General features: G+C 34.7%; 1 protein-coding gene across 8 annotated transcripts in view; it reads left to right on the plus strand.

The window, feature by feature from the left end:
• Window positions 1-18,287, plus strand: part of LOC132944332 (potassium voltage-gated channel protein Shaker) — a 205,207-nt gene that overhangs the window by 165,220 nt on the left and 21,700 nt on the right. For all 8 annotated transcript variants that reach the window (XR_009664444.1, XM_061013617.1, XM_061013616.1 and 5 more), the window contains 2 exons: window positions 7,030-7,295; window positions 12,429-13,075. Coding sequence is in view for 7 of the 8 variants with exons in the window: in XM_061013617.1 (XP_060869600.1) it covers window positions 7,030-7,295; window positions 12,429-13,075 (913 nt within the window). In the remaining variant the exon portion in view is untranslated. The remainder of the gene's footprint in view (window positions 1-7,029; window positions 7,296-12,428; window positions 13,076-18,287) is intronic.

An 18,287-nucleotide genomic window follows, 5' to 3' on the forward strand; every position in this document is an offset into this window, starting at 1 on the left:
TTATATTATTATAGTCGGCCGTTACATATACGATGACATATAACACAAGTAAGCGCGTCTATACAATATTATAATATGCGTATCGGCTTTACGAGTTAATGTTCGGAAAACGCGTACGGACCGCTAAATTTCGTAAACGCGCTCGGATGGAAAATAAAATAGGGAGGTATATGACGACGACGAAACACGCGCGGTCGAATATAGTACGCGTTCGAATCTATATTGCTGCAGAGACTATATTACTATATATTATGCGAATACATCGCCTCGTGTCCATAAACAGTTGTTATTCGTTATAAAGCTGGCATGAATCCCAATAAATTGAAATTCGAAATCGCATTCGGGCCGCATCGATTTCGTAAAATTGTAACCGCGCGTATAATATAATATTTTGTTTTCACACACTGTGTAATATTTTGTCATGTTTCATTAATAATTATTATGGTTTTGCACATTTATCATTTCTTTTTCGATTTTTGTAAAAACACAATTTCATGAGCCCTTTTATATTTTCTGTCGCCAGTCTTATGGTTTTCATCTATTTTTAGATGGATACCCGATTCTTTCAATAATATAATTTTTAGTATTGTTGTAGAAACACTAGAAACTCAAACTTTGTTGTCACTCGATATTCCACCGAAATGTTATTATGATTTTCTTTATTTGATTACCTATCTAATAATTTTGTCCATGTTTTGTTTGATAATTTGATATTTTAATTACGAGTATAAATACCTACATAGGTACGCTGTATTCTATGCTCACTTTTTTTTTTGAACGGAATTTGTTTCTATTTGTTTTACATGTATTTGCTAGTTACAATTTTTTTTTAATTTACCTAGGCCACTATATTATGTAAGAAAATGTAAAACTTCATATTTTTTACTTACGTTTTACTGCAACCTTATTACACGGTAATTGTTTCCTGTTATAAAAATCAATAACCTTCTAAAAAGTAAAATAAAAAAAAAAAATAACAATCAAAATTATATCCAATGTCAAATTTTTTTTATTGTTATTAAATTAAACACATAATTATTGGATATGTTTAAATAAAAATCCGTGATTCGCTCGAAAAGTAAAGAAAACAATACAAACATCAACTTGAACTTATTTGGCACCAACAAACTATAATACACCATAATATGTTCCATAGAAAATAACCCCTGATACTAGTACCTATACTTGATATCAACACTATATTATTACATGTTTGACTAGTTGAATTCGACAAATCACAAAATGTCATAATTTCGCGTTTTGCCAGAAACAAACTGCATATTATTATCAATCAGAAAGTACATCGTTTGCATAAACAGCAGAAAAACGTCGACGAACATAATTTATCACTTACACTTTGTTCTGATAGTACTTTTATATATTACACATAATATAGTACTCACTTCTATTATTAGGATATTAACGACTGCATTTAATGTCCTCTCGAACGGTAAACACGAGGGTGCATATACTAGAAGCTTAGCCCTCCCCCACCCCGCAAACGATTTAGGTCCCCTACTCTATATAATATGTATTATATAAAGCTTCTTTATAAATACATTGGTTTTAGGGCTTGTCACGTATATAGTGTTTATTACGTTTTTAAATACTAAATCATTAATAACATATTAATACCAACATTTTATAACTTAAGTGAAACATATTTTCAATCACTGCTACAGTGATCCATTATTAACGTCCGAATTTTTGAGTTTCGTTCATCGTTTGTTATAACGATTTTGAAGTAGGTAATTAATATACCCAACATTATAAATATAGTGATATTATATGCAATTTACGCATTCATATGTCGATTCTTTTTGCTACAACTCTATCCATAATCCATAATCCATATATTATATTTTTAACCATATCATTAAGAATTATTAAGATATATGATATAAGTGCCTATGCATCGTTTTTCTTTCGTGCGTTATTTTTATTTATTTATTTTCACGCACGCCTAGTGAATACACAATTACGGAGAGCATTATCAAAAACACTGAAAATAAATTTAAGCATTTAAAATAATATAAATTTCATACAAATATTATATAACGATTGTCTCTTGTAGCGAGTACGGCATGAACCAACTGTGACGTCTGCACCGCCTGCCGACGATTTTTCCTACGTCGATGTCGACTATTTTCACGACGATATTATCGTAATATATTATATAAAATATTTTAAAGTCCTTTTTCAGAATAGTCTCAACAGAGAGGGGTAACGGGTGAGAAGAATAAAGATTTTTTTGGTTTTATTTTTGTGTGACGGGAAGTGCAGAAGAGAACACTCTGTATAGAGCACCGAGTGTCATATATAATATATTTATATATATGGAGTCATGTACGTTATTTATTATTTTAGACGGCTGCGGTGGGTCCAAATTAATGATTCTCTAATGGTTTATAATGCGCGTCATCCTTTCGTGTGACGAATTACCCACCCTCGCGTATAACGTCCGCATAATCACTCCAATATTGTATAACACGCTTATTAATTAACATTGGGAGTATAATATATGTCTGCGTTCTTTTGTCGAGTACCAGTTTTGAAACCTGTAGACCTGACCAGTTGAATCAGATTAACCTACATCGGGATTGGATGCATTGTACGTATATAATACGACCCCGTGATACCGATGCGGTTAGACAATTATAATATTATGCATATTTAAATATATTTTGTGTAAAATAAATTTTTGATTTAAGGTATGACAATAAATTTCTTGTCAGGTAGCATTACTGAGGGCCTCCCTTTTCTAATATTCTTAATGTCATATAAATAAAATTTTGTCATCATACTTATTGATTATTGTAAAAATAGATTGTAAATATATTCTTCTTAATAAAAAATGACAATAAAATATTATACTTCATCAAATTCGATTTCTTAAACAATAAACACGAAATCGAACTAAAAATATATTATAATGTTACTTTGTTAATTTTCGGTATCTAATTATTAGAACAATATTACCATATAATCATTAATCACATTCTATTATTCGCTATTTTAATATTGACAGTTCTGAGTTCATTAACTATCATCAATACAACACTAAAATGAGTAATAGAATAAACAACATATCATAAATAATAGTATATTATACATGATATTATAGATTATAATACTGTTTATGGGTACATACATTTATTATTTTTTTTAATGTTTATATTATGCAGATTATAAAATAATTCTCAAACTTTTTCTACATACATATTTTTTATATTATTATACCAGTCGTTGTCATATTTTTATGATGTTAATAACATATGATCAACCAGAGGACATAAAATATTCGTAGAACCTACTTTGGATATAATTTTAATTTTATTTAATGTGCAGTGACATTTTAATGTGCAATGAATTCAATTATTTTGGGAAATAAAATAATTTTTATAATTATTAAAATGCTGTAAAAACTATCGATGATTTTCCAACAGAAGTTTATATCTACATATACAATATACACTATTTTAAAAAATAACAACTCATCAATTACATTTTTATTTGGAAGTATTACAATATTTATTACTAATTATAAACAAATAGTTGACTTTGCAATAACATTTTATAAGCATAAGTTATAATATATTATATGATTAAACCACTAAAATGGAAATCAACAAAATAAATATATAAAAAATGTAAATGTACCAACTATTTATTTTATTTATGATCATCGTAATTCGTATATAATAATATTAATAATAATAATAATATAATATGATATATTTTCCCTTAACCCATAATAAGCTTAATAAAAATGAGAAACACGGCTACGAAAAATAATAATCATGCCCAATCTTTTTTATAAGTTTAAGATTTAATGTAAGAAGTTTAATTTATTTTCAATTATATATTCGAACAAGATCTTGGACGAGTTCTCCTCCAAAGCGTTATTAAAATGTGTCCCTGGAGTGTAATTTACCGTTTCGCTATTAAGTTTCTCGGAACGCGTACAGTGAAAAATAAATTCTCTATAATAATACGTATAATAAAAATAAAAACGTCTTCTTCGCGCGCGTTGAATAATGTCTTAGTTTTGTTTATCATATTTGTATGGCAACTGGAGCTGCAGTAAATCACTACAATAATATTATACGATGAGCAAACGTACAATATCATATATGCATACGAAAGCACACCTTTGCTTAATCACATGCATGGCTGCAGTGCATAATTGTATAAACCAGGGTACCAATATTATAGGCAATAGGAAGGACGCATTAACGACGGGCTTGTGAGTTTTAAAAACAAAATAGGTATAATATTACTGTATATTATTATATTATCGTTTGAACGGTATCTATCTATAATCATATACATAATACCCTATATGCACGCAACAATAATATCCAAAATAAAAACAATAACGATAGTATAACAGTAATAATAATGACGATGATGATGATGGTAGTAATAATATATAATAGTCATATCTCACCTAGGCGCTCTAGTTTTTATCGATGATTATTATCTTTAACATAATAATATCCATAATGTAATATTATAATATTATTGCTCTCTACAACAACGACGTGCACGCACGTAAAGTGTACGAAGTTTGATTGGTTTAGGTTACGATATAATATATTGTAATAATATATCATACAGCTGGAATCCGGTAGGTAAAACGCGCACATAATTCTCCGCGTAGTTAGTGGTTATCAAACTCGACCAGAAATAAACGCTAATATAATATATTATGTTGTATAAGTGTGTGTTTCCGCGCGATTTTATGCGATACGCGCCGGCGAAACGCCATTCGTTTTCGAAATTAATCACACGGCTGTGCGTTTGTAAGGCGTTTGTTGTTTTGGCTCGCGATAATAAAATACTCTTATTTCGCGTTCGAAGTACTGTACCTACTACTACCACAGCGCTACAACTACCACCACTACCACTATAACACCATAGGTACCTACCGTAATATATTTGCACAGTTAAGTTCTTACGTGAGACGTTAGAGGTATAATATATATTTTTAAAACCAATTAACGCCTCTACCTATATCCTCGTACGTACGGTATTATTATAATATATAACACCATAATATCAGTCGTTCGAGTGCACTATTCGTCTCAAAGCTCCGGTGCTACGTATATAATATTATTATTACTGTAGGCAATTAAATTACAAATAACAATGCTTGGGCCTCCAACTTTTTAATGCTCTTAAAATGTTCCGAATGTACAATGTGCTGTTTTGCACTAGTTGTTAACTTTAATATTTGTTGTCTATTTTGAAATTAAGATATATTATATAGCAGGAAGTTAATTTTAAATTTAATAAAGTGTTAAGAGGATGCCACACCCTCATAATATGTTGTCTCCATCTAACAACCGTACAACATAGCACATTTTACGTCTACAATAATCTATTTTACATTTTTACCATGTGGTTTTTAAAACTGGAGGGAATTGACCTATATTCTAAAGTTTATAAGTTAGATTATTATCCAGGGAATCTCAGAAATTTTTATTGATATTTTAATTAATGCTATGAGTATTTCAAAACTGATTACAGGGTGCATGTTTTGTAAATATTTAAACTATCATAACTTGCTTCAAATGTCAATAAAAACATTTAATATACCCTAGATAATAATCTTACCTTTAAATATGATAATAGATCACTTATTAAAAATAACAAAAATACGCATAATCTTATAAAATAAATACAGGTCCTGAAATGCAATGTTGATTCATGTTATATCCACAATACACTCAAATCACAAATCAATGCAGTCATTATTTGAATTTATAAAGTTTTGAATCATATTATAAATCTGTATGTATTATAAGATCAGAAAATATGCCTTTAACATCATAAAACCTCTAAATATGCACTACGACGCTTTTTATTTCATTCGTAAAGTTATGAAATTAATGTATAGCTTACAGGGTAATAAATCTAATAAGCAATAAAAAAAAACATGCAAATGCAACAATGTTGAAGCTGAAATACGGCAATAATTTAATAATTTCGTACACAGTTGACCTAGGTAAATAAATATACAGTTTATCATTCATGGTGCTTTTTAGCCAAAAAAAAAATTTAGCTTGGTACCTACTTCCTACTCCTAGTACACACGAGCATTACGAGCTTGTCTATTTCATCCACTTCAATCTTAGTGGTTATGTGGACTCGTAATGTTAAAAACATAATATCCAATGTTGTTCCGTGAGACCTTACCTTCACAGGCTATTATACCACTGCGTCATTCCACATACCACTGATCTGCATATTTTTGGGAAATTATAACGGATAGATGAAGAAAAAAAATTATCTCATAAAATAATAAATATCAATATACGTGATATATTATATTAAAGTTTGAGTTACGGGCAAAATTCATTGTTTTTTTTTTTTACGTATTCTATCACCATTTTCGGGTTTTGCGTGAAGTAATACAACAAAGTTTTTTGTTACCTTTTGCGTTGATTTTTTTTGTGAGAAGGTTAGGTTCGATGTTTGATTATACGAAAGTTTTGTGGAAAGTCCTATAATAGCTATTGGCTATTTTAGTTCAAAAATCGAGTACCCACCACGTTCACTACGGTCGTGATGCATAAACCTATCGTTTATTAATTTTGTCCTGTAACAATAACGCATGATTTTTTGTCCCCTATAGTCGCCACTCTCCGGGAAAATAAAAATTAATGTTCTTCTAATCTAATAATACGCGAAAAATTATTGCAGTCTTTGTGTTTAAATACTTTTTGGAATCAATATATATTTATATTTGACGATAAAAAAAACTATCGGCCTGTTGTAAAAATACATCAGAACAATGAAATATGTATCATAAACATGTTTTCTTGACTCGAATTATTGATCCCGCGTAAACGGGCTAAACTTCTATAGATCATAGTAAAATATCACACTATCATATTATGTTACATATTAAAAATTATATAAATTCATAACAATCTTAAGTATGGGTACCATACAGGTATCCCTAAACGTTGACGCTCACAAACTTTATACTTACGTTTTTGTTTCTCGAATCTTGTCATACAGGTGAGCGGTATGAGGTTCGAGACGCAGCTGCGGACGTTGAACCAGTTCCCGGATACGCTGCTGGGCGACCCGTGTCGAAGGATGCGGTACTTCGATCCACTGCGCAACGAGTACTTCTTCGACAGGAACCGGCCGACGTTCGACGCCATACTCTACTATTACCAGAGCGGCGGCCGGCTGAGGAGGCCAACTACGGTGCCGTTGGACGTGTTCTCCGAGGAGATAAAGTTCTACGAGCTTGGCGAACTGGCCACCAATAAATTTAGGTAAGTCTCCCCCGAGTTCTTAAGCTCCCACCACGTCAACTATCGGATAGTGATAAACCATAGTGCTGTGACGGATTGATGTTGATCATCGATTTGTCGATATCGATTTTACCGATTCCCTCGCGGCTTTCTGTTAATAATTATCATTCTATATTTGCTTGGTCTGATTCGTCGATTATATATATCAAATATAATTTCCTTCAATAAAATGCGGCCTCGATGTTTTATTTGTTTTAAGAGCATAGACCGGTCCAAAAGTTACACCTGCAGACTCCTATTAAGGAATGTGCCAATGTGTATACCCGCACTTACACGACCACTCGTGACATTGTTCTATCTAAAACCAATTCCACCAATCTTACGCCCTTCATGCGTACCTATAATGCATATGAGTGTAATAAATGTAAATTTAAATTATACTTAGGTGGCATGCGAGTATCGTGGAGATGATGCTGTCGCTCGAAACAATTACCATTGAGAGTTTGCGCGAGCGAGGTGGTATTATGGGTGGGTTCGTCGTCGCGCACGCGTGTATTTTTCCCACCCCCACGCGTAACATACCCTGTTTTCGCGAAATTCAACGAAAGGTTCATGGGAGAGTAGTGGCGAGGGGTATACGTTGGAACAGACGTGTGAGTATGGGATCGGATCTGCTGCTGCTGCTGTTGTGTGCAAATGGGTCACGTAAGATTGTAATTCAAAGACTTAACTAGGATCGAGTCTTTCGCTTTCCTTCCACCAGAACATCCCCCTAAGAATTTTCCTCCCGCTTGCCGTCCACGCACACATTTTCCGAGCACGTTTCCATTCCGGACCTCATACGTGACATCAATTACTCGCACTCTGACGACTTACTTCAGTTTACCAACTAAATACGAGTTCTGATATTATACATTATATACACATTTATATACGCGTATCGTATACGTATTTTTGTGCTGATATTATTCGACACCGTAAATTATCACTTCGCGTTAAATGCGAGATTCGAATGTCAGAAAAACGACCAGTTCCGATTTTCAGATTAGAAAACATAAGACAATAATAATAGTATGGTATACTCGTACCTATACCTATTGAAGCTCATTATATTTTCAACGTTCGCTGCAGTTTCCTAACAAAACACATAATATTGTATGCAAATATCAATCTATTAGACAACATTTTTATTCAAACGAAACAAACATTTTTTTTTTATATGGATTGAACTACGTTCAACTGGCACGATGCACCTCTTATATTATTATAAGTTATAACACCGTAGGGTCCGGTGCCGGGCGTAAAATATATAATCATCTAAACTGCCAATCTCTCTGGAGGACAGAAAAATAATATACAGCATCCAAAATATTGTAAATTTTGGTTAAACCGCAATTAAAAATAATAATATAACATAATATTAACTACAGTAGCTGGTGGGTGGGTTGGTTATTTTTCCAATTTAAAATATGCATTGTATACCTACGTATATAAGCGTAATACATTGGTGTTTTTATGTTTAATAATATGATTCTGAGCCACGCGTGATGCGGAACGCCAATAAATTGGATAGCCGGACACAAAATTTTGCACCTCGGCTCAGAGAAGGGGAGAATTAAAAATGAAAAAAACTGCGATTTTTGATGCGCACGCACGAATACTTCCGCGCTTCGTTCCGGTATAACGACTTCCGTATTATAGAAGTCATTCCCCAAAGTCCCAGGCCGCTGACCGGCGAGGTACCTCGGGACACCGTTACGTAGTGCATATTATATATATAATAATATATATACGAGTGTGTGTGTATTACTGTCAGTCGAGTGCTGCGCCGCTGTCAATCGATACACACTTGGCACTGTGTTGCAATAAACAGCGTTAGAACACAAAAAACGAGTTCGTCCGAGAACCATCCGATTGCACCTATATACCTATTAGTATAATATTATTATAGTATCGGGTTGTATTATAATATATTATATAGTAGTATTATAAGCGGGAATAACATTCGCATAGTGCATACATAGTAATAGCCACTAAGGGTTGGTGGTGGAGAGGGTTTATATGGGTAATGGGTGGGATTTGGGGGATGGGGGAAGGTGGTTGGGGTTTCGCCTTTGGGCTGCAAACGAGTTAAAACGGCAACAATGTAAATGGCTTACGTGGGTGCAGCGCGCACAGCAGAGGATGAGCCTATATATCTAGCCAGCCGGCGGTCGGACGCGGGACGATCAATACGACCTGAAATTCGCCGTAGTTACAATATATATATATATATATTATATATGTTGTCTCCTCTAAAAATAGACGCACACTGCCTCGAACGCACTCGCGTCATCGTTTAAATATTATATTATTATCATACATAATAGTGTGAACTTACATTCCGAATAACGTCGTCTGGGTCCCGGGAAAAAAAATGTTTCCACAAAATTTGATCATTCAACAATAATATAATACACCAAGGGATATGCCTCCACAGAATACCAGAACGTACCGTCGATGCGAATACCAATAATTTTAATTAGGTATACCAACTACCAATCATAGGCAATATTATAATAATATCCAACAGTTCGCCGGCGTAATGGATAGGCAAAACAACTACACGACCCGTCTCCGTTCGAGGCGAACGGTACAACAATAATATTATTACGACGTCGTGTACTCGTGTTGCCGCCGCCGCCGAAAATAATATGCACTGCGTAATAAATAATATACCTAATGCACAAGTACCGTTTTACGACAATTTACTAGCCACGTGTAGTAGGAGGTAACTTATATGCAATAAAACCAACCATAAGTCCATAACGTTGTATTTTTAATGAATGTAATATATTATATATCGAACCCGGGAGGTCGTTATCATTGAAATATGTAGTGTATTACTAATCATTAATCAAGTGTTTTAAAGTCGCCAAGCTAAGTTAAATTATTTAGCAGTCTATTATTAAACATAAATGATATCTTTAGTTCAATGACTTAGCTATGAAATGATATCACAACTTTTAGAGCTTTTTTTTTGTACTTAGCGTTTTTTTCACACGAAGTTTGGCAGAGTGTTTTTGTTGGGATGAATAATATATCTAATACACAAGTACCGTTTTACGACGATTTACTAGTCACGTGTAGTTTAGTAGGAGGTAACTTATATCTTATATGCATATCTTAACAAAACCAACCATAACGTTTTCCTTTTAATGAATGCAATATAGGTCCTCCCTATCAATAAATAGTTATACACGTAATTTTGTATGTGCTTTGCATTCACGTTATTGGGTAGACAATATGATAACGTAGAAGGAATTCATGATAAGATTAAACTTATTCAATACTATATTTTGTTCGTACGCGTCCTCTCTGATTTTATATTTTATTCGATTAATAACGATGTATGCTGGGAATGCGTTTTCTTCCATATTTGTATTCATCCCGCGTCGATCTCCAATACGACTTGGTGAAACCAAACGGTTACAATACACAATTTGTTCTTATGCGTTTTTAGTTGGATCGTCGTGGAGAAATAGAGATTGACCATCAATAATACTTCCGATATTATTACAAGCGCTTCTAGTACCGTCCACTATCGTCCCATACCCATTATGTACCAAAGGTTTCAGAAAAAAAAACTGTCCAAAGTGTTTGAAGGAGGCGTATTATTTTTCGTTGACGTGCGACAGTGACGTATCGTACGTAGAGTGCGCGTTTAAGTTTTGAGACATGTGTGCACCGATCGCTTAAGAACAAATATTGATGTTAACACGTCGTCGTCGTCGTCGATTGGCGAAACGAGTATTTTTTATACACCTACATTCACTACGTCACGATTCATACTCACGCAAAAAAATACATTTTAAATGAAAGAAAAATAATGTCATTCGACACCTCGATCGTTCCTTATAAAGAACAGTTTCCTTTATTATATTATAATGTATAGTGTTTAAACATTTTACCGATTTGGTTGGTGTTTCGGAACGGTCCACATTTCACACAGATTTTGTAGGTTAAAAAAAAAATTGAACTCAAGTTAATTTTTTTTTACTGAAATAATAATGAATACAAAAAAAATATTTGCTATATTATTTGATAATTTTTTTATTTCAATATTTTTAAAAGAATACATGATGTATTTTGAATTATTGGAGCAATGAATATTTTGACCTACTGCATATAATTAGAGGTCATAAATATAATACTGGTATCATATTATATTGTATGGTGCGTTGTTATATTCTCGAATATAAATAGCTATATATTACTTTAGTTAACTCATGAAACATGCATTAAGCCAATACTATTCAACGCAATGACCTTTTTTTGAAGCTTTAATATAATAAAGCACTTTAAGCAAAGCACCACATGTAATATCATATATACGTATGTATTATAAGTATAAGTCATCTGTTCGCCAATAGAAAATCTTATTCGAAATGGAATTGAAACAGTTGCCGAATGACTTCTAAGTTATGTGCGCGTTGATGTGTTAATTTTTTTTCATTCGAATACGTATTTAAGATATTTTTTACTTCCCTTTAGCCATAAATCAATAATACGGGTAATTATGTAATATAACGGGACCTTTTTTTATTTGATTTCTGGACGGAATAACAATATATTGATTTTTAAATTATTTTAGTATATATTTATTATTTATATAATATATCTAATTTATATATTTTTACGAAAAAACAAAAATTTTCTATACAACAAATAATTATGTTTACACCATGTAGATCGAACATTTTACACGTTCCACTTGTTGACGCATTAAAATCGAAAAAATGTATAACTGTTCGTACTGAAATGCATAATATATGCCTTATTGTCATTTTTTACCAGATTTCACAATAGTTGTTTGCCATGCATTTCAATTAAACATATTTATTTAGTTTTTATTCGACACTTTGAAAACTAACTTTTGAAACGCGTCTAATTAACAACTTGCAGGAAGCTAACGCGCACCCGAGGGGTTTATGGCCTCCTAATATTTAACGATACCCCGTTTGTTTTGTTTATCGACGATAAAATAATAATACGTCACGAAGTGTATGGTTAGGTTAGGTTAGTAATAGCTAGTTATTTTTATCATAATATTATATTTAATACTATGTAATATTCTATACTACCGGTTTTTGCTTTACCTATTTTCGTTTTCAGGGAAGAAGAGGGTTTTATAAAAGAAGAAGAGAAACCACTGCCAAAGCCCGAGTTCCAGCGGAAGGTGTGGCTGCTGTTCGAGTACCCGGAGAGCTCTCAAGCCGCCCGGGTGGTGGCCATCATATCCGTGTTCGTTATACTACTGTCCATCGTTATATTCTGCCTGGAAACGTTGCCAGAGTTCAAACACTACAAGGTGTTCAACACGACGACCAACGGTACGAAGATCGAGGAGGACGAGGTGCCTGACATCACCGACCCGTTCTTCTTGATCGAGACCATTTGCATCGTGTGGTTCACGTTCGAGCTGTCCGTCCGCTTTCTCGCCTGCCCCAACAAGTTGCACTTCTTCAAAGACGTGATGAACACGATCGACATAATCGCTATAATACCGTACTTCATCACGTTGGCCACGGTAATTGCCGAGGAGGAGGACCCCACGATGAACCTGCCCAAGGCGCCGCAGAACCCGCAGGACAAGAGCACCAACCAGGCCATGTCACTGGCCATACTCAGGGTCATCAGGCTCGTGAGGGTTTTCAGGATATTCAAACTGTCCCGACATTCCAAGGGATTGCAAATTCTCGGGCGCACCCTGAAAGCCTCAATGCGAGAACTGGGATTGCTCATATTTTTCTTGTTTATCGGTAAGATTTTTCGACGACGAACCGCGTCCGCGTTTCCGTTTCCGTCTGAACCATGCATATTATTGTTGCTTTTATTACCGCGTACTAATGCTCCGCGTGGATGGCTTTGAGAATCTTTTCGTTAAGTTCCGTCGTACCGTGTCGCATATAAAACCGCGTTCATATAACATATAATCTGGTCCGGGCGGAAACGGACTCGGCCGGTGTACCGCGCACGCGCCGAAAAAGCGACGAAAGCTGAAAGAACACTTCAAGTATTGTGTGTGTGTGCCGAAATTGTTCGTGATCCCGTCGAAAACGATGATTACATAGATATAATAATATGACGAACGGAAGTCATCGCGGCCCTTCGCGGTGACGGATCGCAGCTTTCCCTATCCCTCGCACCTCGTCCAACAGTCGCGGCAAGTCTTATACGCTATATAAGGGTCATTCGTAGCGTATATCGTGGTAGAGAGATGCGCGTAGTTCCACCGCAGAGTAAAATTCAATTTACTCGTCGATCTGTCCCTGATACCGTTTTGCCGCAGTATAGGTGCAAACAAAAATCTGTGATCGGAAAGCGTCTTTTATAGTACAGAACATTTGAGTGGTCGCTCGCGAATGAATTCTGTTGTCGGCGGCGTCGGTTAGAGTGTTTGGCTATATTTATATATATATGTGTGTGTATAACGTCGATGACGGGGCAAAACGAAAATAATCGCAACATTCCGACGTGTCATTTTATCGATTGACGCCGACCCGAGCCCCGTCTGCGGATGTGGAGAGACTGTGTATATATATATATATACACATAGAGAGAGAGAGAGACCGCCTCTCGCCGGGCCGCACACACCCAACCCACCCAGCTAAACCTTTTTTTGTTCTCTCTCACTCACTCGATCTGTGTGTGTGTGTGTGTGTGTGTGCGTCTCTACTTCTCCGTTCTTTCGTATCCACCTATATATACACTGTATCGCAACCACCGCCGAGCTCACCGTCCGTTCCCGAGTCCGGTTTTGATTAGATTTCCCGACCCCGGGCAACTACCTCGCCCACACTCACCTCACGCCTTACCAGTGGCCCGACGAGAGCGACGAATTGTTCGCGTGACGTTATTTTCTTTCTCCCTCTCGTACCCGGCGGTTTTTCTTAATGCGCGATGACACCACCGCCCTGTACAATATAATAATTATATAATGATTTGCAAAATTTATCCGAAATACGAGCGTTTTATAATACTACATATTATTATACAGTTATGTATTTGGAACAATGATTCAATGATTTGCTTAAACGTTTAACGTATTATATTATTATGTTTATCGGTTGAACGGTGTGTTCGGATCTACCGTTGACCTTGCTTGTCGTATAACGAATATTTCTGTTTTTGAGAAATTACATTATATTACTGAATGGTTGCCACAAATCTTAAAAAGTGCCTATATTTTTCTCGGAGTAGAGGAATCTTGTTAATTTTTACAATATTTTATGGCTATTTTTACTGATTATCACTGTGATTCATTTATTTTTTTCTTGTGGATACCAGAATCATACTTGTTTTCACAAAGCGTTCACTGTGGTTTACGTTTTGACTTCTGGATATATTATAATATATTATATGCTCACCACCGCCCACTAATCACTCTAACTCTATACCACTCTCCACTCTCCAAATAATAAAATGCATTATTTTATTCGACAGGACCCACGATTGTCATAAAATCGTAAGATCGACGTTTTCCATTTTCCGCCTTTTATCGGCACCACATAAAATATCGTTACGATCGACTATACCGTGCATGTAACTTAGAAGCTTTCCGACAGTGTTGTCCGGTTTTCATCACTTTCGGGAATACAGACTTCTCTGTATTTAATTATGCTTATAATAATTAGTATAATAATACTATTCACTCGACGTGGATATATTGTATATTAGCTGCAACTAACTAGGCGCTTGTCACCGTCACTTTCATCCATGCAGATCGTCGATTTGGCGTCGTTTGGAAAAAATTAAACAGAAATTCGCCCCTTTAATTTGTACGCACATTATCTCTGCCAGTATAGGTTTTGCGATCCTCCCTCTCACTCCTCTCTTCGTCGATCACCGTGGTAGGAGCGAGAGCTATAATAGTACCTATACTGAAAGAGTTTCGCCGGAATTCCCGTTAGATCATTACCAGTTATTATTTATTCCAACGCGGTGGCTGTTCGAAATTATTATCCCCCACTACACTATTCGGCAGCGCAGCTCGTTATATTTTATTGTGTGCCGATGCCGTACTTCGCCGTACATCCGCATACTGTTCGAACCCACGATATTCGATTTATTGCGTCTCTCCGATTTCCAGTAGACCGACCACCAAATCATCTCGTGGATTAGGCGCCACTGAATTGTTGGGGCGTATGCATTAAAAAAAAAACTTGTAGTCAACATATTTCAATACAATCGTAACGCGATAAAAATAAAATTGTACACTGCAAAAATAAAACGTGACCAGAGAGCGATCGATTTAGCATCCGTTTCCCGGTGCTCTGCGTGACGTGTAGAGGGCGAATCCGTTCATTGATCAATTATACTGTACGCGAGAAAGTCGTCAAACGTCTCTTAGATTTTTGGATTGCTAGTCTACTGAAATGATCAGTCTGAATCTAGTAGGTACATGCAGCGTGCTACATAATATTATACTTCTCTGCTAAATGAACAATAGTCAAAAAATGGCACATAGATTCGTAACTAAAATGATTTTGTTTTTAGTGATATTTTGATATATTGATATTATTACATACATACAGTGTTGGGTTAAACAAGTCGTTACGAAGTTACTCGTTACAAAATTAAAAAGTAATCAAACCACTATAATAGTACAATATATTATTCGTTCACAAGAAATTGTATATTATTCATATTCATATATCACTATAATATGTTAATTTGTTTACAAAGTGATTTTTTTTCCTTAGGTGATTTTATAACGTTATCTATGTATTATAATATTGTTTTTTTCTGACTTCATGTAATTGTGAGTCGGAACTCAGAAGTATAATATTATTAGGATCTTCAAAATGCCGAAAAGCGGCTATAGTCGAGGCGGTTGACATACTACATTACAATATTTATATGCACAATAATGTTATACATTTCTTACACTCTATAATCCGATAATAATTGTTATAATCTTGAAGATATTATATTTTATTTGGAATATCAGTCGTATTTTATAAAAAGTCAAATAAAATCACAATCGCACGATATAAGGTGACTATAAGCGAGTAACTTATGTTATGTTATACTCAGTACTTACCGAACACTGTATGTATCATATTAGGTATATAATAAGTAGGTACGTAGAGCGCGAGTCGCGCTGTAATTTACGACAAATACTATGCAGGAGGTTGGTAAATGATTATTTCATCGTGAACCAGACAATATCTTAGACTATTTTTTAAATGCTGATTTCAAGAAAAAATACCATAGTAATATATAAACGATGATCAGAGAAAATAATTAAAAACAGTACAATCTTAAACTTTTGTAAAAAAAAAATCCACGTAATTCCACGATATCATCTGGTCCACAATAAAATATTCGCCCTGTTGTCGCCCTTTTGCCCTGTTATGTCTATATTATGTATGCGTAATATACGTAGCTATTTGTATATTTTAATATTATAATATAATAATATATATGCGTAGGGTGATCCGTGATGTTTTTCACGATGACCCACGCACGAGAACTACACGGCTCACCTCGTCGTGATTTTATTATATTATATTTTGTACGATGTCCCAGCTTTCCTAGCATATAATATTATAATAATATGTACGAAAGATGTTTTGCTGATGTGTCTATTCTTTTTCGTCATTTTTCTCAGTACAGTCCCACGTACAGCATAATATACGCACGCAGTTCTTTATACAGGCGTAAATATGAGGCATAGTAATATATTATGTCATATAATAGGTACCTACATAATACCATCGCAACACCTAAAGTTTATATTTTGTATATTATAATAATATAATATAATAATATCTTCGTCCGTTTAGCAGACCCAGATCCGGAGATAGAGGAAGAAGACTAACGGGACTTTAGCCCCCCCCCTCCTCCATTTTTTTCGCTCCACGGTTATTAGATAATATTGTACAGTACATAATATATATATTCGCCTACAGGATTAGCCCTCACACCAACCTTGCCCAAGCAAATTAGTAATTTCTAAATTTCGGCCCTGTATACTGGTTTGATAATTACCACGAACAACCATAACTTCATCACTGTGATGATTAACCTCGTTAAAATATTAAATTATTACTTCGCTCGGTATTAAAACATTTTGCTTTAATAAATACGAGAATGTTTCTATACAAATATTGGACGAATTGACGTCAAACTACAATCAAAAATATTGTGAACATTTGTTTCAACCAAACACATTATCGTCCCTATATTTCCGACCGCGTACATTCGCGTTGAATATTAAAATTATTTCGAACCGTATCAACAAGCGTATCAGCCGGAAACGGAAACGAAATCTCAATAATTAATTATTATAGAATGTCATCTAGAGATCTTAGGATAGTAGATTGACTAAATGTTAGTTATACGCAGTACAGATCTACTAGGTATGTAAGATAGCACCACCTCGTCTCCATCACACCTACCTGGTTAATGGTGGTATGAATTTGCGGCAAATCGACTAAAATTACATGCCTCTGTATAAGTGGATGAATAACCGAATTAGATTTTTAAAATATATATTTATTAAACAACTAGTGTTTATCATTGTATTACAATAATATATAGACCTAGACACATAAAACTTTTGACGTACTAACGTAGATCAAATTTCTATGTAGACTTATTTCTGTAGACTTCATGTTTCTGTAGTTCACCGTAGTTTTTTTTTTTGTATTCCAACCACGGTAAACCCGTTTTATGGGCGGTTGATTATACTCAAAATCGGTATAGATTAAGGTTCGATCGACAACCACACTTTATTATCGACTTCCGTACTCGTCAGGAGTGCTCCGGTGTTTTTCACACGAACGGACGGTCGTATGATTCGTTTGAAAATCGATCGACCGACCGAGAGCAAACATATAAGGTCCATCCGCCCGGGTTAATTATTGTGGTCCAGACACGTCGTCGCGTGAAAACGTCTTAGACCCCTGTCCGCTGGTCTTGGGGACAGACATATGACGTACGAACACGGCGTGAAAATGGTGTTTT

This window comes from Metopolophium dirhodum, chromosome 5 (assembly GCF_019925205.1).
Source record: "Metopolophium dirhodum isolate CAU chromosome 5, ASM1992520v1, whole genome shotgun sequence".
Taxonomy (NCBI): domain Eukaryota; kingdom Metazoa; phylum Arthropoda; class Insecta; order Hemiptera; family Aphididae; genus Metopolophium; species Metopolophium dirhodum.